Genomic DNA, 15,537 nt, shown 5'->3' on the forward strand with positions numbered 1-15,537 from the left:
TTGTTTGAAGCGGGCCACAGCCTCACAGTGTGGACAGACCAGGGAAACACACACACACACACACACACAAACACACACACACACACACACACACACACACACACACACACATACACACACACACACACACACACACACACACACACAGCATGGCCCAGTGTTGGGTACTGGAGGTCTGCTGCAGTCAGTGCCATCTGGGCGCCTACATGCTCCCAGATGTCCTCTCTGTAATTAGAGCCAGACCCGGCTCGGCCTGGTCCAGCCCAAATCCAACCTCTCATTTACAGAGGCCCTCCCTGAATACTTAAGAAGCTTTCCAACCCAGCGCTGGCCTTTACAGGAACACACTGCGAACATATTTCTAATAGTATCACCTAAGAAAGCTGGAAGACTTAAGGTAAGTTGTTATAGTTTCATGACATGTTAAGGACATTTCTGCTAATTGGAAAAAACAATCCACTACTTGAGAGGTTCTCTCCTGTTACTGTGCATTAATAGGCATTCTAGCTCATTCTACAGTATCACATGTTGTGAAGAATGACAGCGAAGATAAGATAGAGAGAGAAAAGCAGTGACATGTGACAAAGGTCATGACTCTGTTTTGTTCTTACAGCAGTGAGAGCACACGATATCTTCACTGTGTCAAAAAAATAAACCTCTTTCTTATCACTGGGTAGGTGTTCAAAATGTCCATCGCCCAGGCGGCGGCCAAGGCCATGCTATCTGATGCCCTGCTGCAGGACGGCCCCGGGATAAACCGGATCCACCACCTGGAGCTGGAGCTTCCTCTGGACAAGGTCATCAAATTTGTGTCTGTCGGACTTCCGCTGATGCTGGTGTGCATGGCCTTCGCCCGCGAGATCTCCCTGGGTGAGCAACGCTCTGTCCCTATCCTTTTTATAAATCTATGAAAGGACATTTTTTTGTGCTCCACTTGCTTTTGTCCGTAATTACACCCCATGTTCCTGAGTGCTTTTTCTTTTATTCCGTGGTTGTGTTTTGGCTTTGTGGTCTGTCTGCGTTTCAACTGCATTTTTATGCAGTGTCCTCTGAAAGTAATTGTCTTCTGTTTGTCCTTGAATTTCTCATTATTTACCTGCTAAACTGCATTTAGTTGAGGAATATCATACATACTAATATAAAGACACTTATTATTCCTGTGGCACTGGGTATTTAATTCAAAGTTAACACGCAGGTCCAGACAAAGGAGTGAAGCTGAGTTAAAAGTCCTGAACAATGACAGTGAGCATATCTGTGCTCTTTCTTAGAAGGCCCTCATCTTGGCACCCTCCTCATCCCTGACAATTCCTACTTGACTAAACTAAATATCAAGAGCAATAACAATGAGAGCTGTAATTACACTGCACTTTCCTTAACCAAATTAGGGTGCTGTGAAGCAAGAGGGAGAAAACAAAACATTTAAACACCTATCATAAAAGGAACACATTAAGTGCTGACTCCATTAAGACCTTGCATGAGCATAATAGATACGACAACAACAACAATAACATGACAACACAAAATTACTAAAAACACAGAACCACAATTGGCTCCAACTCCATTCAAACCTTTGACTGTTGTGGTGTTTTATTTTCTGTCATGAGAAAAAAACAAGTTTTTGAATCAAATGTGTGAGTTTTCATATGAAACATGCCAACAACCTGTCTGCCAGTGATCATTTGTAGAACACAAAAAGCAATGCTGACAATCTAAAGTATACGTGGCAAGTCTACAGCATAAGACTTTTGCTGAGGAGGCTGACTCCCTTGACTTTGAACTAAACGTTGTCTCTTCTGAGCTGGTCTGCAATCAGCCTGGTGCTCCTGATGCTAATTGCCATGGGGGATGATTGAGAGCAGCATTCACTAACGCTGGCACGCTGTAATTACAAGGCGAAGTTCTTCTGTGGCAGCTCCCCCCGATTTGAGTCAAATGAGAGGATATGTTGATTAACCAGAGGGGGGGCGTAGAACATGATGTGGTGCCGGGGTATGCGGCTCAACTGATGGATCTTGGCTGCCTATCTGCTGGGCTGTCAGTTTCACAACAGTTCTTGATTGCGCTGCTGTCTGGAGTCTGGTTTACTTGCACCTGGACTCTCAGCCAAGAATTCTTACACAAAGCACAAATGTGGGGATGATCTGCCAGTGTTAATTGGGGAGTGGGAGTAGGAGACAGGAGCAGTGACAGAAATTTAGGTTCCCTCACTTTGCTAAATGGCTCACAGGGGCGGGAAGCTGAGGGAGAGAATATTTTATAAGATTTCATGCGAAGGCACGCTTTTGTTTTGTATTTAGGATGACTTGTCAACACATGCGCCCACACATGCACTAACAGTGGAAAAATAGATTCCCACAGTTAGCAGGACAAGAACATACAGTGATGTTAGTTAGTATTATAACTGTAATACTCAGCGTAACTTAAACCTAAGCAAGTACCAGCACGGATCCCATCATTATACAGTTCAGCAATGTTTAAGGTTGATTTCTTGGGAAGCCCTAAAAGCAAAAGACCAGCAGCATTGTGTTCTCATGGCTCATTTGGTAACAAGTCACAAAAAGGTACCAATCACATTAAAATCAACACTGACTTATTTTATGTTGAGCTGAAAGCATGTTATATGAATTGCTCCACCATGATGTCTTCAGGGGGTTGTGAATTGTCAGCTTTGGGGACAGAGAAAGTGATTGACAGCTTTAGAAAACCTTACTAGAAAAGATATACTGTTTACTGTTTAACATTTCATTATGCAGCTGCAAATCATGGATGAGCCTCCATATAAATCTATTTTTAATTCAAAAAAGAGTGCTGCAGGAATGAGTCCTAAAACCCACAAATACGTTTTTTGCACTTCCAATTCCCTCTAAGTCACTGGATTTTTGAGTGGGTTTTCTGTTAAATGCCTGAAATAAGGTCTGTGGCTGACACAACCTAAGACATTTTCACGTTTTTCTTTTTTCTACAAAATAAAATGCGTTGGTAAATACCTCACATTTCAATTATAAAAAGAAGGCAGCTGCTAACAAGTGGCTAAACGAGACTCTCAGTCTGTCTTAACAGGTCAACTATAGCTGCAAAGTATTCTTACTCTAACTTGTCAACTTGTAGATTAATCCATTTACAGTGAAGTGTGTATAGTTTAGTGTAGTATGAAGCTTAGTGGTGGTGACATTGAATTCATGCAACCGGGATGTAATTTGTTCATACCCTAACGTTAGACTTTTACTTGTGGTGATTGCATTTACATTTTAAAAATCAACGTGTTGTTCATCTGTGACAATTATCTAGATGAACAAAATGTGTAAGTATCATAAACTGGTGTTTTCCACAGAGCTTATTTTCTGCAGTAATCCAAAATAGAACATTTCCAAAGGCTTTTTGTCGAGGGAACCAAAGTGATGCTAACTTTCGGGTTAGCCTACAAAAATACGTCACCCCTGCCACACTCTGTAGGGTTTTAATATACTGTATGTCATTGCAAAATTAGCCCAAAATGTATTATAAATGTTGTGTGCGCCATTTTGAAAAATGCAGCTGTCTTCATGATTAGGTGAAAGCAGAAGAATGGTCTTGCTTTCACCTGCTATATGTGAAATAATATCAAAGTAAAAAATGAAAATGGCTAACCTACCAACATAGACATGTTAAGTTTGAGCTCTGTGTCAGTCTAAATATCCAGGCTGTACTTTCCTCTTACTGTAAATATCTATACAAGGTCACTTTTAAAATGAATATACTCCATCATAACCACAGCTGCCATAATTATATTTTAGGTGTCACTATCAATATGTTAGAATGTGGTTGATTAATTACACACACAAACACGTATAATTGGACCATGTAATAGTTGCCTATAATGAGTGGGACTGGCAGATGAAATCACATCCTGACAGTAAATTACAGACAGTATGTTACTACTTACAGAGAGCTGGGCAGATGTGGAGGCGGCTTGTAAAAAATAGAACCTCCATGTTTCTGTTGCAAGGCTCAGAAATAGGTGGGCACACCCTCCCTGTGTTCTTCCCAAGCTCTCTGTTTAAGGGTGGGGCATCCTTTGGAAATGACAGATGGGTGCAGAGCATAAATTCAAGTGGTTAGACTACATGTGGTTATATCAAGGTGAACTAAATATAAGGTGGAGGGGCCCAATGGAGTCACCCAGGGTTTTTAAATGCCAGGTTGCCATTTGGAAACATATGATTTGTTCGGTGAATTCTGTAAAGAACTGAAAAGAAAAGGGCATGCAGAAGCTCCCATGTCTGGTATTGGACCTGCACTACTGTGTGTGTGTGTGTGTGTGTGTGTGTGTGTGTGTGTGTGTTTGTGTGTATGTGAGAGAGAGAGAGAGAGAGAGAGAGAGAGAGAGAGAGAGAAAATGCTTCGAGACAGCTTATAGGCAAATTGATAAAGCATGATCAGAGGAAGTGCCAGAAAATAATTCCACATATTCGCGATAATGTTATAGATCAACATTTGTTTATTCTGCAGGGCCTCAGATCAGCTGTTTCCCTCCCAGCAATTTCACCATCAAGCAGGCCAGCTATGTAGACACGTACTGCTGGGACTCTCTCATGCATCATGAATTCGATAGCAATGGGAACTTTGAGGAGCGCTCACTCTGGGTACACAAAGTAAGTTGAGAGATTCTCATCAAGACTGCATAACTCTTAATTCTCACCTAGAGGGGCTGTCAATGTTAAACTGCTGTTCTCTGTGCTGTGAGTTGATGTGTCTTTTTTCCTAATGGCTGCATACCGCTCAATAAGGGGCAGATTATCTTTTTGTTGCTCAAACATTTGCAAAGTATTCAGACCCAAGTAGACATTAAAGGCCCAGTCACAAAAAAGTAGTTCTCCATTTATGTTCATTTGTAATAGTGGGTTGTCAGGCCATTGTTTATGTGACTCATCTGGTTCTTTTAACTTTTTCCTGCCATCCACTCCGTCACCCTTTCCTCTCATTGTCCTTCCAGATGTTCCCGTACTCTCTTATGGCCATGGCCGTCTTGATGTACCTGCCGGCTCTGATCTGGCGCCAGCTCGTCATGCCCTCGCTGGCCTCAGACCTGCTCTTCATTATTGACGAACTGGACAAGTCGTACAACCGCTCCATCCGACTGGCCCAGAACATTTTGGACATGCGCCAGAACACTAAGAACCCCCTCACATTTCAGGCCGAACTGCAAAGGTAAGACACCAGCTACTGTTGGATTGTAGCAGGAATATTCATTCCTCTTTGTGTCCATTACAAAAAAAAAATTCCATATACCTATATACGTTTTGATTCACAGTTGATTCGTCTCCAAAGCAGAAAACATCTCGCTAAATTAAACTTTATCTTCCAGTGTGAATTGTTGCTTAAAGGTTACAGAAGTGATCTTGTGCTGTTATTTTGAATGTCTTGATCAACTGAGAAAATGTCCTTTGGGGAAGTTAAGAGTTATATTTTCCTCTCCCTCAGCAACTACCATTAATATATCCTTGCAAATTTCACCTCCTTGGTGGGCAGTTCCTTGTAGCCAAATACGAGATTGTTTTTGGATTGGGTTGTTCCCAGCTGGGGATGTGTGCAGCTGTTTGAACGTGAAGAACATGATGCTGAGATTCTTCTCCTTATCCAATTGCAGGGCCAAGAAGAAGCGATACTTTGAGTACCCTCTACTGGAGAGATACATGAAGTGCAAACAAAACTCCTACTTCCTCGTTAGCATGCTTTTCTTGCGGGGCTTCCTCCTCCTGACCTTCATGACTGCTGCCTGTCTCTACCTGGCCTACTTCCACCTCTCCGCCTTCCTGCAGGACGAGTTCAGCTGCTTCGTCCGCACGGGCATGCTGCGGGATCAGAACTGGGTTCCTGAATTGGTCCAGTGTAAAATGATTGGCCAGTTGGTTTTTCAAGTGATAAGCGTGGCCAACGGTGCCATCTACGTCCTGCTGGGTCCTATAGTCCTCTTCAGCCTGATCCGGCTCTTTGTTTGGGACACCACCTTTATCTCTGTCTACGAGGTCCTCCCAGCACTGGATGTAATCAGCCAGCGTAGTCTAGGCTGCCCACTGAACGACCTCAATGTCCTTCTGCTCTTCTTGCGGGCCAACGTAGCACACCTGAAGTCCTATGGGCAGGTGAGGGCGTTGTGCTCACTGGCGCCACCACAGGTGGGCACAACCACCGCAGGGCAGGGTTTGAACGCAATGCTGACCCAAGAGGAGATGGAAGAGCGTGAAGAGGCTGCAATGGAGCTGGCAGGAGAGGTGGAGGAGGCCAAGGAGGAAGGGAAGCTCAGCCTAGTGGACATCATGACTATTCTGGGAGCAGCGCAGGGAAGAGTGGTAAACTGCAGCGAGAAGAGGCCTCTTGTGGAGGAGAATATGAGTCTTGGTACCGTAACATTTATTTACACACTCAAACGTATTCTGCTAGTGGCTATATTTGTTTACATCATTTGGGATGTGCAGAAAATTATTAAGTGACCTCCAGACAACAGGCTCTGAGAATGTAAAGCAAGTGCTTTAAATATAAGGTACTGTAGCATAAGCAGTTCCCACTGAACAGCCACTGAATACAGAGTGGGGTAGTGTCCAAATGCAGTTTAAGAAACATTTGCAGCTGTTGCGGTGAATTTAAACATTGTTTAGTCATGTTCTTTCTCTTTACTGTCTGTCACTGTTTTGCTTTTGTTCTTTCTTTTTGGAACCAAACTGAAATGCCTGTATTTCCCTAAGAGTTATAAAAGCCATGGCTAATTTAGGAGAGAGAGATTTGTGGTACTTACTAGTTCTAACTGACCTCTCTGTCTCTTCACAGAGCCAAACCACCAGGGGTACCATGAGTTGAAGGAGTCTGCACCATTTAGTCATTACTAGGCCTCCTACGGACTGAATCAGTGTGATAACGATGGGGGGGATGGGGCACTCTCTACAGTAGCTTTTTAAGAGTACCCACAAAGACTGTGGACACCAATCAAGGGTTTCTGCAGTCCGAGGCAAAAAAAAAAAAAATCTCTTTTAGAATTACAGGGCAAATTGTTCTGGATGGAAATGACAATGAATTTGGATTTTTAGCAGCTGTGCAACTGTAGCTGCTGCAGACTTTCTTTCTGTCTCTTGGTTTGCTCCCATGCATTTTAAAAGAAACTAAGTGACAGTGGCTGTTGTAATTATGATGTGAGAATACAAAGCAAGTATAAACAAAGTATAACCATATACCATTAAACTAGTATGTACGTCAATTGAGAGTCAGAGAAACATTTCCAGTGGCAACTACAGATTCCAGTGTCTGCCATTTTTTGGTCATGAAGTAAGGTATAGAATATTGTATTTGTTGTTCTTTTTTTGTTTTTGCTTCTTTCTACTGTTGTTAACTTTATGAGCAAAGGAAATGAGTTTTATCTACCTGTGAATTAAAGTGTATTCTTTCTATGTAATCCAAAATAAATGAGGTTTATGTAATTGGTGTTGGCCTCATCAACATATTGAAGTCTATAGCGCTTTTCTAGTCTACTGACCGCTCAAAGTGCTTCACATTCACACATTCAAGCACATGGCAGATCTGTTCATCAGGACCAATTTGGGGTTTAGTATCTTGCTCAAGGATACTTCGACATGCAGCCAGGGGAGCCGGGGAATCAAACCAGTGACCCCCCGAATACTGGACGACCCACTCTACCTCTTGAGCTTCAGCTGCCCAACAATAAGTACTCAGTGGTCATTACTGCATTATTACAAGAGTACTCAGTGCTCCAGCCCATCCTCATCAGAATTACAACTCTAATGGTCAACTGCTGCTTATTATGACCCATGTTTATTGTTTTGGCAGCGACCTCTCATGGCTGTAATAATTTTTACCACAGTAAAGGCAAAGCAGTACAAAGAGCGACAAAGTCCATTAAGAGAGGAGGTCGAGGATGGATCGTGAGGTTATACAAGAACAGGACTGGCACCCAAGAGGCAGCTGTTTGTGTCCAGTATGAAACCAGGAAAATAAACTAGTGAAGCAAGTTATTTTAACTTACTAACGTAGTGAAGTTGTACATACTGTAACATCACTTCAGTTACATTGGCAATGTTTGTAAATTAAGTTACATAAGTATGGTAGTTATTTTAACCCAAACCACCATGTTTTCCTAAATCTAACCAAATAGTTGTCAACGAAGGTCCAGTTGGCCTGTCCCTGGTATGCTGCATGCTTTTGTTGTTTTGGGAACAGTGATATATGTCATTTTGGGAGTAACAGGAAATCGACCGATTCAGTTGTGATTTTATGTGTATGTGTTGCAGTACTCATATGTCGGACCACAGCAAGCTTATAATGTGGCCGCCATTTTGACCTCAGACAAACACCTGTAAAGTTTGGTGGTGGTATTTTGTATACTATCGCGTCGACACAAAATTAGTCCACAGACAGACAGACATTGAAACACCTCCACCTGTACTCAAAAATGCTGCTGGGCTGGTTCCTGCAAAATGTGCTCCTGTCACATATTTTTCCATGATGACACACACACACACACACACAGACTGAAAACAATACCAGCCGCTCACTGTCGTGGATGGTAATTATCCATTTAAGGACAGCAGAGAGCCGCTTGCCTTTTAAGTGCTTTTATTTTTAGTACATGCAATTTCAGAGCTGGAGGAACTTACGGACTGCTGTTTCTCTGCACAAATGTCTGTGATACTTGTCTATAAAGGGTCGACATTGAACAGACAAAATACTCTCATTAAGGTCGTAGGTAATTACAAACAATTAAAATGTTAGTTGATAGGTTATACTCTAATCACTTTCCATTATTGTGTAATTTGCCAGTGGCATCACAGTCATATTTAAAGTTTATTTCAAAAATCATTTTCAGCGCAGTGATAAGATGAGTGCAAGTTGTTTGTATGTTCTTGTTTAACCGTGGGCTGCACACTTAATCAAAATATAATCAAAACTACATTATGGTAAAAGGACATGTGACAAACAGCATTATAATAAAGAACTGTAGTGCTGCAGGGATGTCCTGGCCTACAAAATCACTATACAATACAAAATACAATTTTCTCCAGATGTTAGACAACATGCACAGACCCCAGCAAATTTCACATCATTATTTATTTAAAGTTTTTTGGGTGAAAATTGTGATGCAAGAATGATCATTCCAACTAACTGTGAATCATATCACATTTGCAATATCTGTCAAAATAATTACAGTATTTTATTTCTCCATACTGTGGATAAACATATATAATTCACCTTTAACTGTGTTATCCACAGCACCCAGTAGCCATATGCGGGAGGCTTCAATAGATGCAAATGAGACCCACTGCCTCGGTTATATGAACCAGCTGTGGCAAAAAATATATGTATCAAACTGTTCTGCTTGTGTCACAATGTGTGACCGGTCTACTGCTGTGCAGCAACAGTGAATTACCCACAGAATAAGGCATGCAATTATTTTGATGTAGTCAAAGACACAAAGGCAGGCAAGTTGCCTATAGTGCGTATCAGGACCATTTGTGTACTGCAGGAATGCAGTGTGGATCTGAGACCTATAATGAACAAGTGCCCCCTTTGGAAGCCCAATTACAAAGAATATGTGTGTGTGTCTTTGAAGAATTTTGCTGAAAACTTTTGATGCACTGTGTTTTATTTTAGAAAGGAAGTCACAGGCCATGGATCAATTTATAGTCAAGGCATTTTCAGCACTTAGAGATTCTCTGTGCAAAAACAATGGTTCCTTGTCACCAACAGTCATGCATGTCATCCCATCCTGCATCATCCATCTGGCACAGAGCAAGAAAAACACACACAGATGGTGATAATGAAAGTTCTTGAATGCATATTTGAAGAGGAGCAAACTTAATTCAGAGTTTATCACAAAAGCAAAATCATAAGTATCTGCTGTCTGTGATGGTGTTGCCCATCTATTGGCTGCAGCTGGCTGGCTCAGGCCACTTGAGGGCATCCTTGAGTCATGCTGAAACTAGACTGCCTGCATTGTTTTTTTTACAGCTGCAATATATTAATTTAAGGCTGCATCACAAGTGGGGTCACTGCTGATATTTATAATTCCTGTAATCAAAACAAAAGAGAATGCAGTCTCATTCAAATCAGCCTTATCAGGCGTTCACCAGGTCCAGACTCCTCTGCCAGAGTCTGTAAAAGCTTCTGTGCCGCAGCCAATTTCCCAGAGTCAGTAAGTGTGAGGAGGCTGGTGTTGCTGTGATTGGAGCATTGCCTTTTGGAATCAAGAAATTGCTGGCAATCTTCATTGAGTTCAGCTATGTCAGCCGGCTGGACACCAGCTACCACTGTTTGCAATCAGTGTTTCCTGAAATGTTGGGAGTGATGCTCATTCTTTAAAGCGGGATTTGATCGAGTGTAATGAGAGATCAAAAACGTCTTTAGCTTGCTCTACACATTTTAGACTGTCTGGATAATGGTCATGACTCTGTTACATCCAAACAATGCTGAGGCAATATGATCACAGTGTATGGATCCTGCACAGCAGCAAGCTATGTGCAAGACCCAAATGAGTGGACTGAGTTCCTTCAGGAAACCTTAGAAGGCAATTTCCATACCAAGTTCTCGTCAACTTTTACGGAGGGGCAACAGAAACCATCCAGGTGAGCTGCCTGCACAGAGCAAAGGATACTAAAAGACAATACCAACTTCAGACACAGCCTTGATACAGAAGTGTCTGCCACCAGACTACAGAGCAGCTTATTTCCTCAAGATGAGACTCATTAACTCATCTGCACACCACCATGTGTAAATGTCTCTCATAAACCTCAACTGTATACGGTATAGGTGTTCTAGACAGCACAGTTCTCCATACATACTGCACCATTAACTTTGCACAACCCGCATTCACACTATTGGCTCAATCCCATTTCCAATTTTTACCCTTACCCCTTGTTTATGATTGCCCTCTTGCCCCTCAGATAGAGCTATGAGATAAGTGTTTGTGGATGAAATTTCCTCCTGTGAAATCGGACAACCCTTCAAGACCATCATACATTATTATTAGTATATAATTAGTGGTTGATGGTGTTTATGTAAATAATAATTAAAATAATTTCCAACATAATCTTCAGCAGTGACATTTGCCATTTATCTGATGGAGATACAAAATTAATTGCATTTCCATCACAACTTCATGTACTAGTAAAGTTATCAAATAAAAAATAACTCCTTTACCTGGCCACTAGCTGTGCAACCCAGTCTGTACTGATATTAGAGGAGAGGTGTCCAGCAACTTCACTGCTGGACATTAGTTAAATGCTGGGCATCATATGCCATCAAAGGGTGAAATGCAACATTGAAATACGTTCTAAAGCCTGACAGTCATACACAAATCAACAATAACAGTGTAATGATAGCTAGCTAGCTAGTTAGCTCCTGAGACAACTGCAAATTAGTGGCGATTGTTTTATGGTTGTTATAGAGAAAAGGACCATAATACATTGAAATGACTTTCGGTTTTAAGTGTGCCTCTGAAAAACCTTCTTTTTGAGGGCCATGTAGCCCTACATTTCACCCCAACCTCTCTATCCAAACGAGAATTGGGACACCCGATGTATGTAGTATGGAGGGAGCTACAACTTCATTCCATTGTGCAATCCGGTATTACTGTATAAAATTACAATGAAGCTGAACATTGAACATATGTGTTCGAGGGTGTTAGGAGCAGATGGTAGTGATGGGATCGGCAGTTCTTTTGACTGTACTGAATCACTAGAATCAGTTCATTAAAATGAGTCGTTCAAAAAATTTGTTCACCGAATCACTCAGTGCTTATGGAGCCCTGACTGCAAAGTGCATTATTCTCCAACTTCCTGAACTGATACACAGCCAAACAATCCGTTACTAGGTCATGATTCAGCCCCGAGGTTCACATTCACTCTGTAACACGTTCACTGCACTTAAGGGACAGTGCAAAAAATAAAAAAGGACACCCGGTGCGTTCACGGACAAGAACCAGTACACAGACATTCGCGGGAAACGCAGCAAATATTCAAATATTACTACACGGTGAACTGGAGTCCTCCGTGCACAGTACAGTCACTTAACATACACAGATGTGCTTAGTTTAGCAGTAAGGTGTGGAGTGACACAGCGCCACAGTACCTGAATCACGTCTGCAGCAGCAGTTCTGTGTGCAGGTCAGGTGCAGGTTGGCGAATCATGAGTGAGTGAGTGAGTAACAGCTTCCCCAGCGGCAGATCTCGGTGTGTGCACTCACTGCAGTAGGTTTGCGAGTGAGTGGCAGCCTAACGTGAATCACCGTGTCAGTTCGCGAACGACACAAGCCCTCAGCACCCAGTGAACGACGCGCACAGTGAGTGAACGGGAGCCCCGACGTGACGTCCTCCTCCGCAACACAGTCAGTCACAGTGTGTCACAGTAGGTTCGCGAGTCGCGACTATGGGTTCGCGAGTCCTGAATGAGTAAAGTGAGTGCAGAGCGAACCTGAATCACGTCCTCAGCGACAACCAGTCAGTTCACTCAAAAGATTCGTTCGTTCGAACGAAACGTTCGCGAACGACACAACACTAGCAGATGGCTGTTGGTGTGGGCAATCGGGTTACTCTGACACTGATCCTTTTATGAGTGATGTACTGTATGTCTGAGGAAAATGGTGATTTTTAGTGATGACAGACGCTGTGTTCATGTTAAGTGATAGCTACCAGAAATTCATCTTGCTACCTCTGTGTTGAGGTCTTACAAACACCCCATATTGCCATTCAGATTGCAGGCTGTAAAGGAGTCAAGGTCAGATGCCTCAGATTCTTAGGGAATGTAAAGTAAGTTTAAATTGGTGACAGCATGCAAAACAGGAGCTGATGGTAAACCGTTAAGCACAGCTGAGGTGACCTCCAGTTCATGACACAATTGATCTAGTGTGGCTCACCTCCTCATTCAGATGGCCACATAATGAAGACGGAACCTTCAATTAAAAGTGATGGCCACACTGAGCAAACAGCACACATAGGCAGTTTTGTGTTGCTGCCACAATGATAAGAGGAGCCTTGAAAAGCCACAGCTTCCTGTCGCCTGTAAGGTAAGGGTGTGATTATAGTGACACATATAATAACATTCAACAAAAGCTACCTGATGTATTTCTTAAGATGATAAGTCTAAAGTATTTACCAAAAGCTAACCACAAAAGAAATGTCTCATAGATTTCAGTCATAAGCAGTCATTGCTTCAGTGCTTTTACAAAGAACTCTCAATAATATAGTGACTCACTCTAGACTGTGACTAATTAGAGAAACTTGTTAAAAAGAAACAGGAGCCAAATCTGCAGTAGTTCTCATTGACCCCTCTCAGCATGGAGAGCTCCTCATCATCAGAGGGTGGAATAAATGTTAACTGATCTGTGTCTCTTCTCTTGAGGTTTTCTGTTCATCAAGGTTAAGTGGCCTTCTTTTCTTTGTTTAACTATCTTGGTGAACATTACCAAAGTACCCAGTCCTTCCTCTTCACACATAGCTCTGTTGCTGCTCCAAGAAATATAAAACAGCTTAATAGAGTTATGCTCATGAAGAATCCTACCTGTCAAGACAAGATCAAGTAGTGTTATAATGATCTGAAACCATCTGAGGCTGAATAAACAAAGAAGGCCTGTCAAACACATGATGATGAATAATAATCTTGATTATTCTGTCTATGAAGCTCAGTGTAGCTCATTAAACAGGGCTTTATAGGCCTATTTGGTCTTGAAAGCAATAGCAGGTAAAACCCACATTTAAATATAATTTTATTAAACAAGACTGGTTCTCCTTTAAAACAAGTGAGCCTGAACAAATTAAATTAATTGCTCATTGCTACAAAGGTCAGGACTGTTGAACAGGTAATCATAAACAGAGGACAAATGGACATACAGCAGGTCTCTCAGAGGATCATTCCCCCTGGTCACCTTGAAGTCTGCTCATGCATCTCCAGACTATTGAAGGGAAGCTTTGGTCTCAAATCCAAACAACCAAGCCTTTCATATAAAATCTTTATTGATGATATTATAAAAACTCTTACAGGTAGCAAAACTGTTTGCCTCATATAGCAGATTATTGGGGTTTCATTTCATTACAGTATTATTATCTGAGCTGCTCCAATCAACACCAATCTGCTCAAATCAACTCCTATCAGCTAGCCATGCCCAGAAAAAAAAGCCATGGTAAAAAGGCCTTGACAATCAAGCAGTCAAGCATTTAGCAAGCTAAAGACCAAGATATGTTTCTCAGGAATTCCACTCTCAGGAATGGAAGTCAAAATAAGCTAAAAGAACAATGAATACTGTGGGCTGGAGAATGATGAACGGCATGGATATGAAGCGATGTTGCACAGGCTGCATGCACATGGCAGCGACGAGGAACGCAGATGAATTACTTTACTTGGATAGCTCGGATGAAATAAGCCAGAGACTGCATGGAGGTGATCAGGTTGTTGACTGCAGCGGAGTGTGAAGCTGTGTGAGCAGGTACAGGTGGAGAAGAGATGTTTCTCCTTTAGGCTAGATAATCACATCAGCTTGCTGCTACTACTAGAACTGGAAAAAAAAGGTATGTGAATGTTTCATTTTCACGAGGATTCGAGCTGAAATGAAAGCAAAAAATGTGTGTGTGTGTGGATGCGAACAAAACAGCAGCGTGAATTAAATAAAGGCAGGGAGACACACATTATTACAAAGACAGCAGCAAGATGATAGTGTGATCACAAGTGTGATGCCATTTGAGAACCACTCAATAATTCTTGGCTATTTCATATATACAAATGAATGTGCAACATTAAATACAGTGTATTCATTTAAAAAAACTGCAGAATGCTACCTTACATGAAACTTTTATTCATTTAAAACTAGATAAACAGAATGCCATTCCAAGTCTGACCTCCAGAGTGACTCCAGTCCTCCCTTCACTCCTGACTCATAGTGCCGGCAAGCTGCTTACCTCAGGTGTCAAAGTCGAGCACAGCTGTCAGCAGGTAAGCATGTGGGATGACACTGAAAAAGGGTGGCTGACATTGTATTTCAGTCAGAGCTGTCAACTCCTGACACTGATAATGTCCTGACAGGTGCAGATATCTCCCCTCTTCACTCCACTTCTGCACAGCATTCAGCAGAAGCTACTGTGTCAGTTCAGCTTTTTTATTCATTTAGTCATTAACAGCTGACTGTTTGAGAAAATAACTGAGATCACATTAGCTGAGTGCTGAGGCCAGATGCACACACATACATACTCTAAAAAATAATTCTGTGGCTTTGTAAATATTACAATAATAAAAAGTTATACTACAATTAATAATATTTATGAATATAACTGAAGTGATTGTTTGAGTTGGACATAAAATGCCAAAAAATCCAAGAGTTAACTTTATCTTAAAATACATTTACATTACATTACATTTTATTTTCTTAACATTTTTATTATTATTATTAATATTTGAGAATAAGTAATTATGCTGATCAGTTTCAATAACTGCGATCATTACTTAATCCAAATCAGTATTCTTCATCATCATCGATCATGTAAGAAATTGAGGAAGATTTGCGCTAAA

General features: G+C 41.6%; 1 protein-coding gene across 2 annotated transcripts; it reads left to right on the forward strand.

The window, feature by feature from the left end:
* Positions 1-384: 384 nt before the first annotated feature.
* Positions 385-7,448, forward strand: LOC311268871 (pannexin-3-like). Of its 2 annotated transcripts, XM_084372802.1 has the most exons (6): positions 385-397; positions 678-870; positions 4,489-4,631; positions 4,973-5,187; positions 5,627-6,378; positions 6,805-7,448. In XM_084372802.1, exons 2-6 carry the CDS (start codon positions 687-689, stop codon positions 6,861-6,863), a joined length of 1,353 nt encoding a protein of 450 aa, XP_084228928.1. In that variant the 5' UTR covers positions 385-397; positions 678-686; the 3' UTR covers positions 6,864-7,448. The 2 variants fall into 2 exon arrangements, with proteins under 2 accessions (XP_084228928.1, XP_084228927.1); XM_084372801.1 differs by lacking the exon at positions 6,805-7,448 and having other exon boundaries at positions 5,627-6,480.
* Positions 7,449-15,537: the final 8,089 nt, after the last annotated feature.

This window comes from Pagrus pagrus (assembly GCF_965226575.1).
Source record: "Pagrus pagrus genome assembly, chromosome: 14".
NCBI classification, from domain to species: domain Eukaryota; kingdom Metazoa; phylum Chordata; class Actinopteri; order Spariformes; family Sparidae; genus Pagrus; species Pagrus pagrus.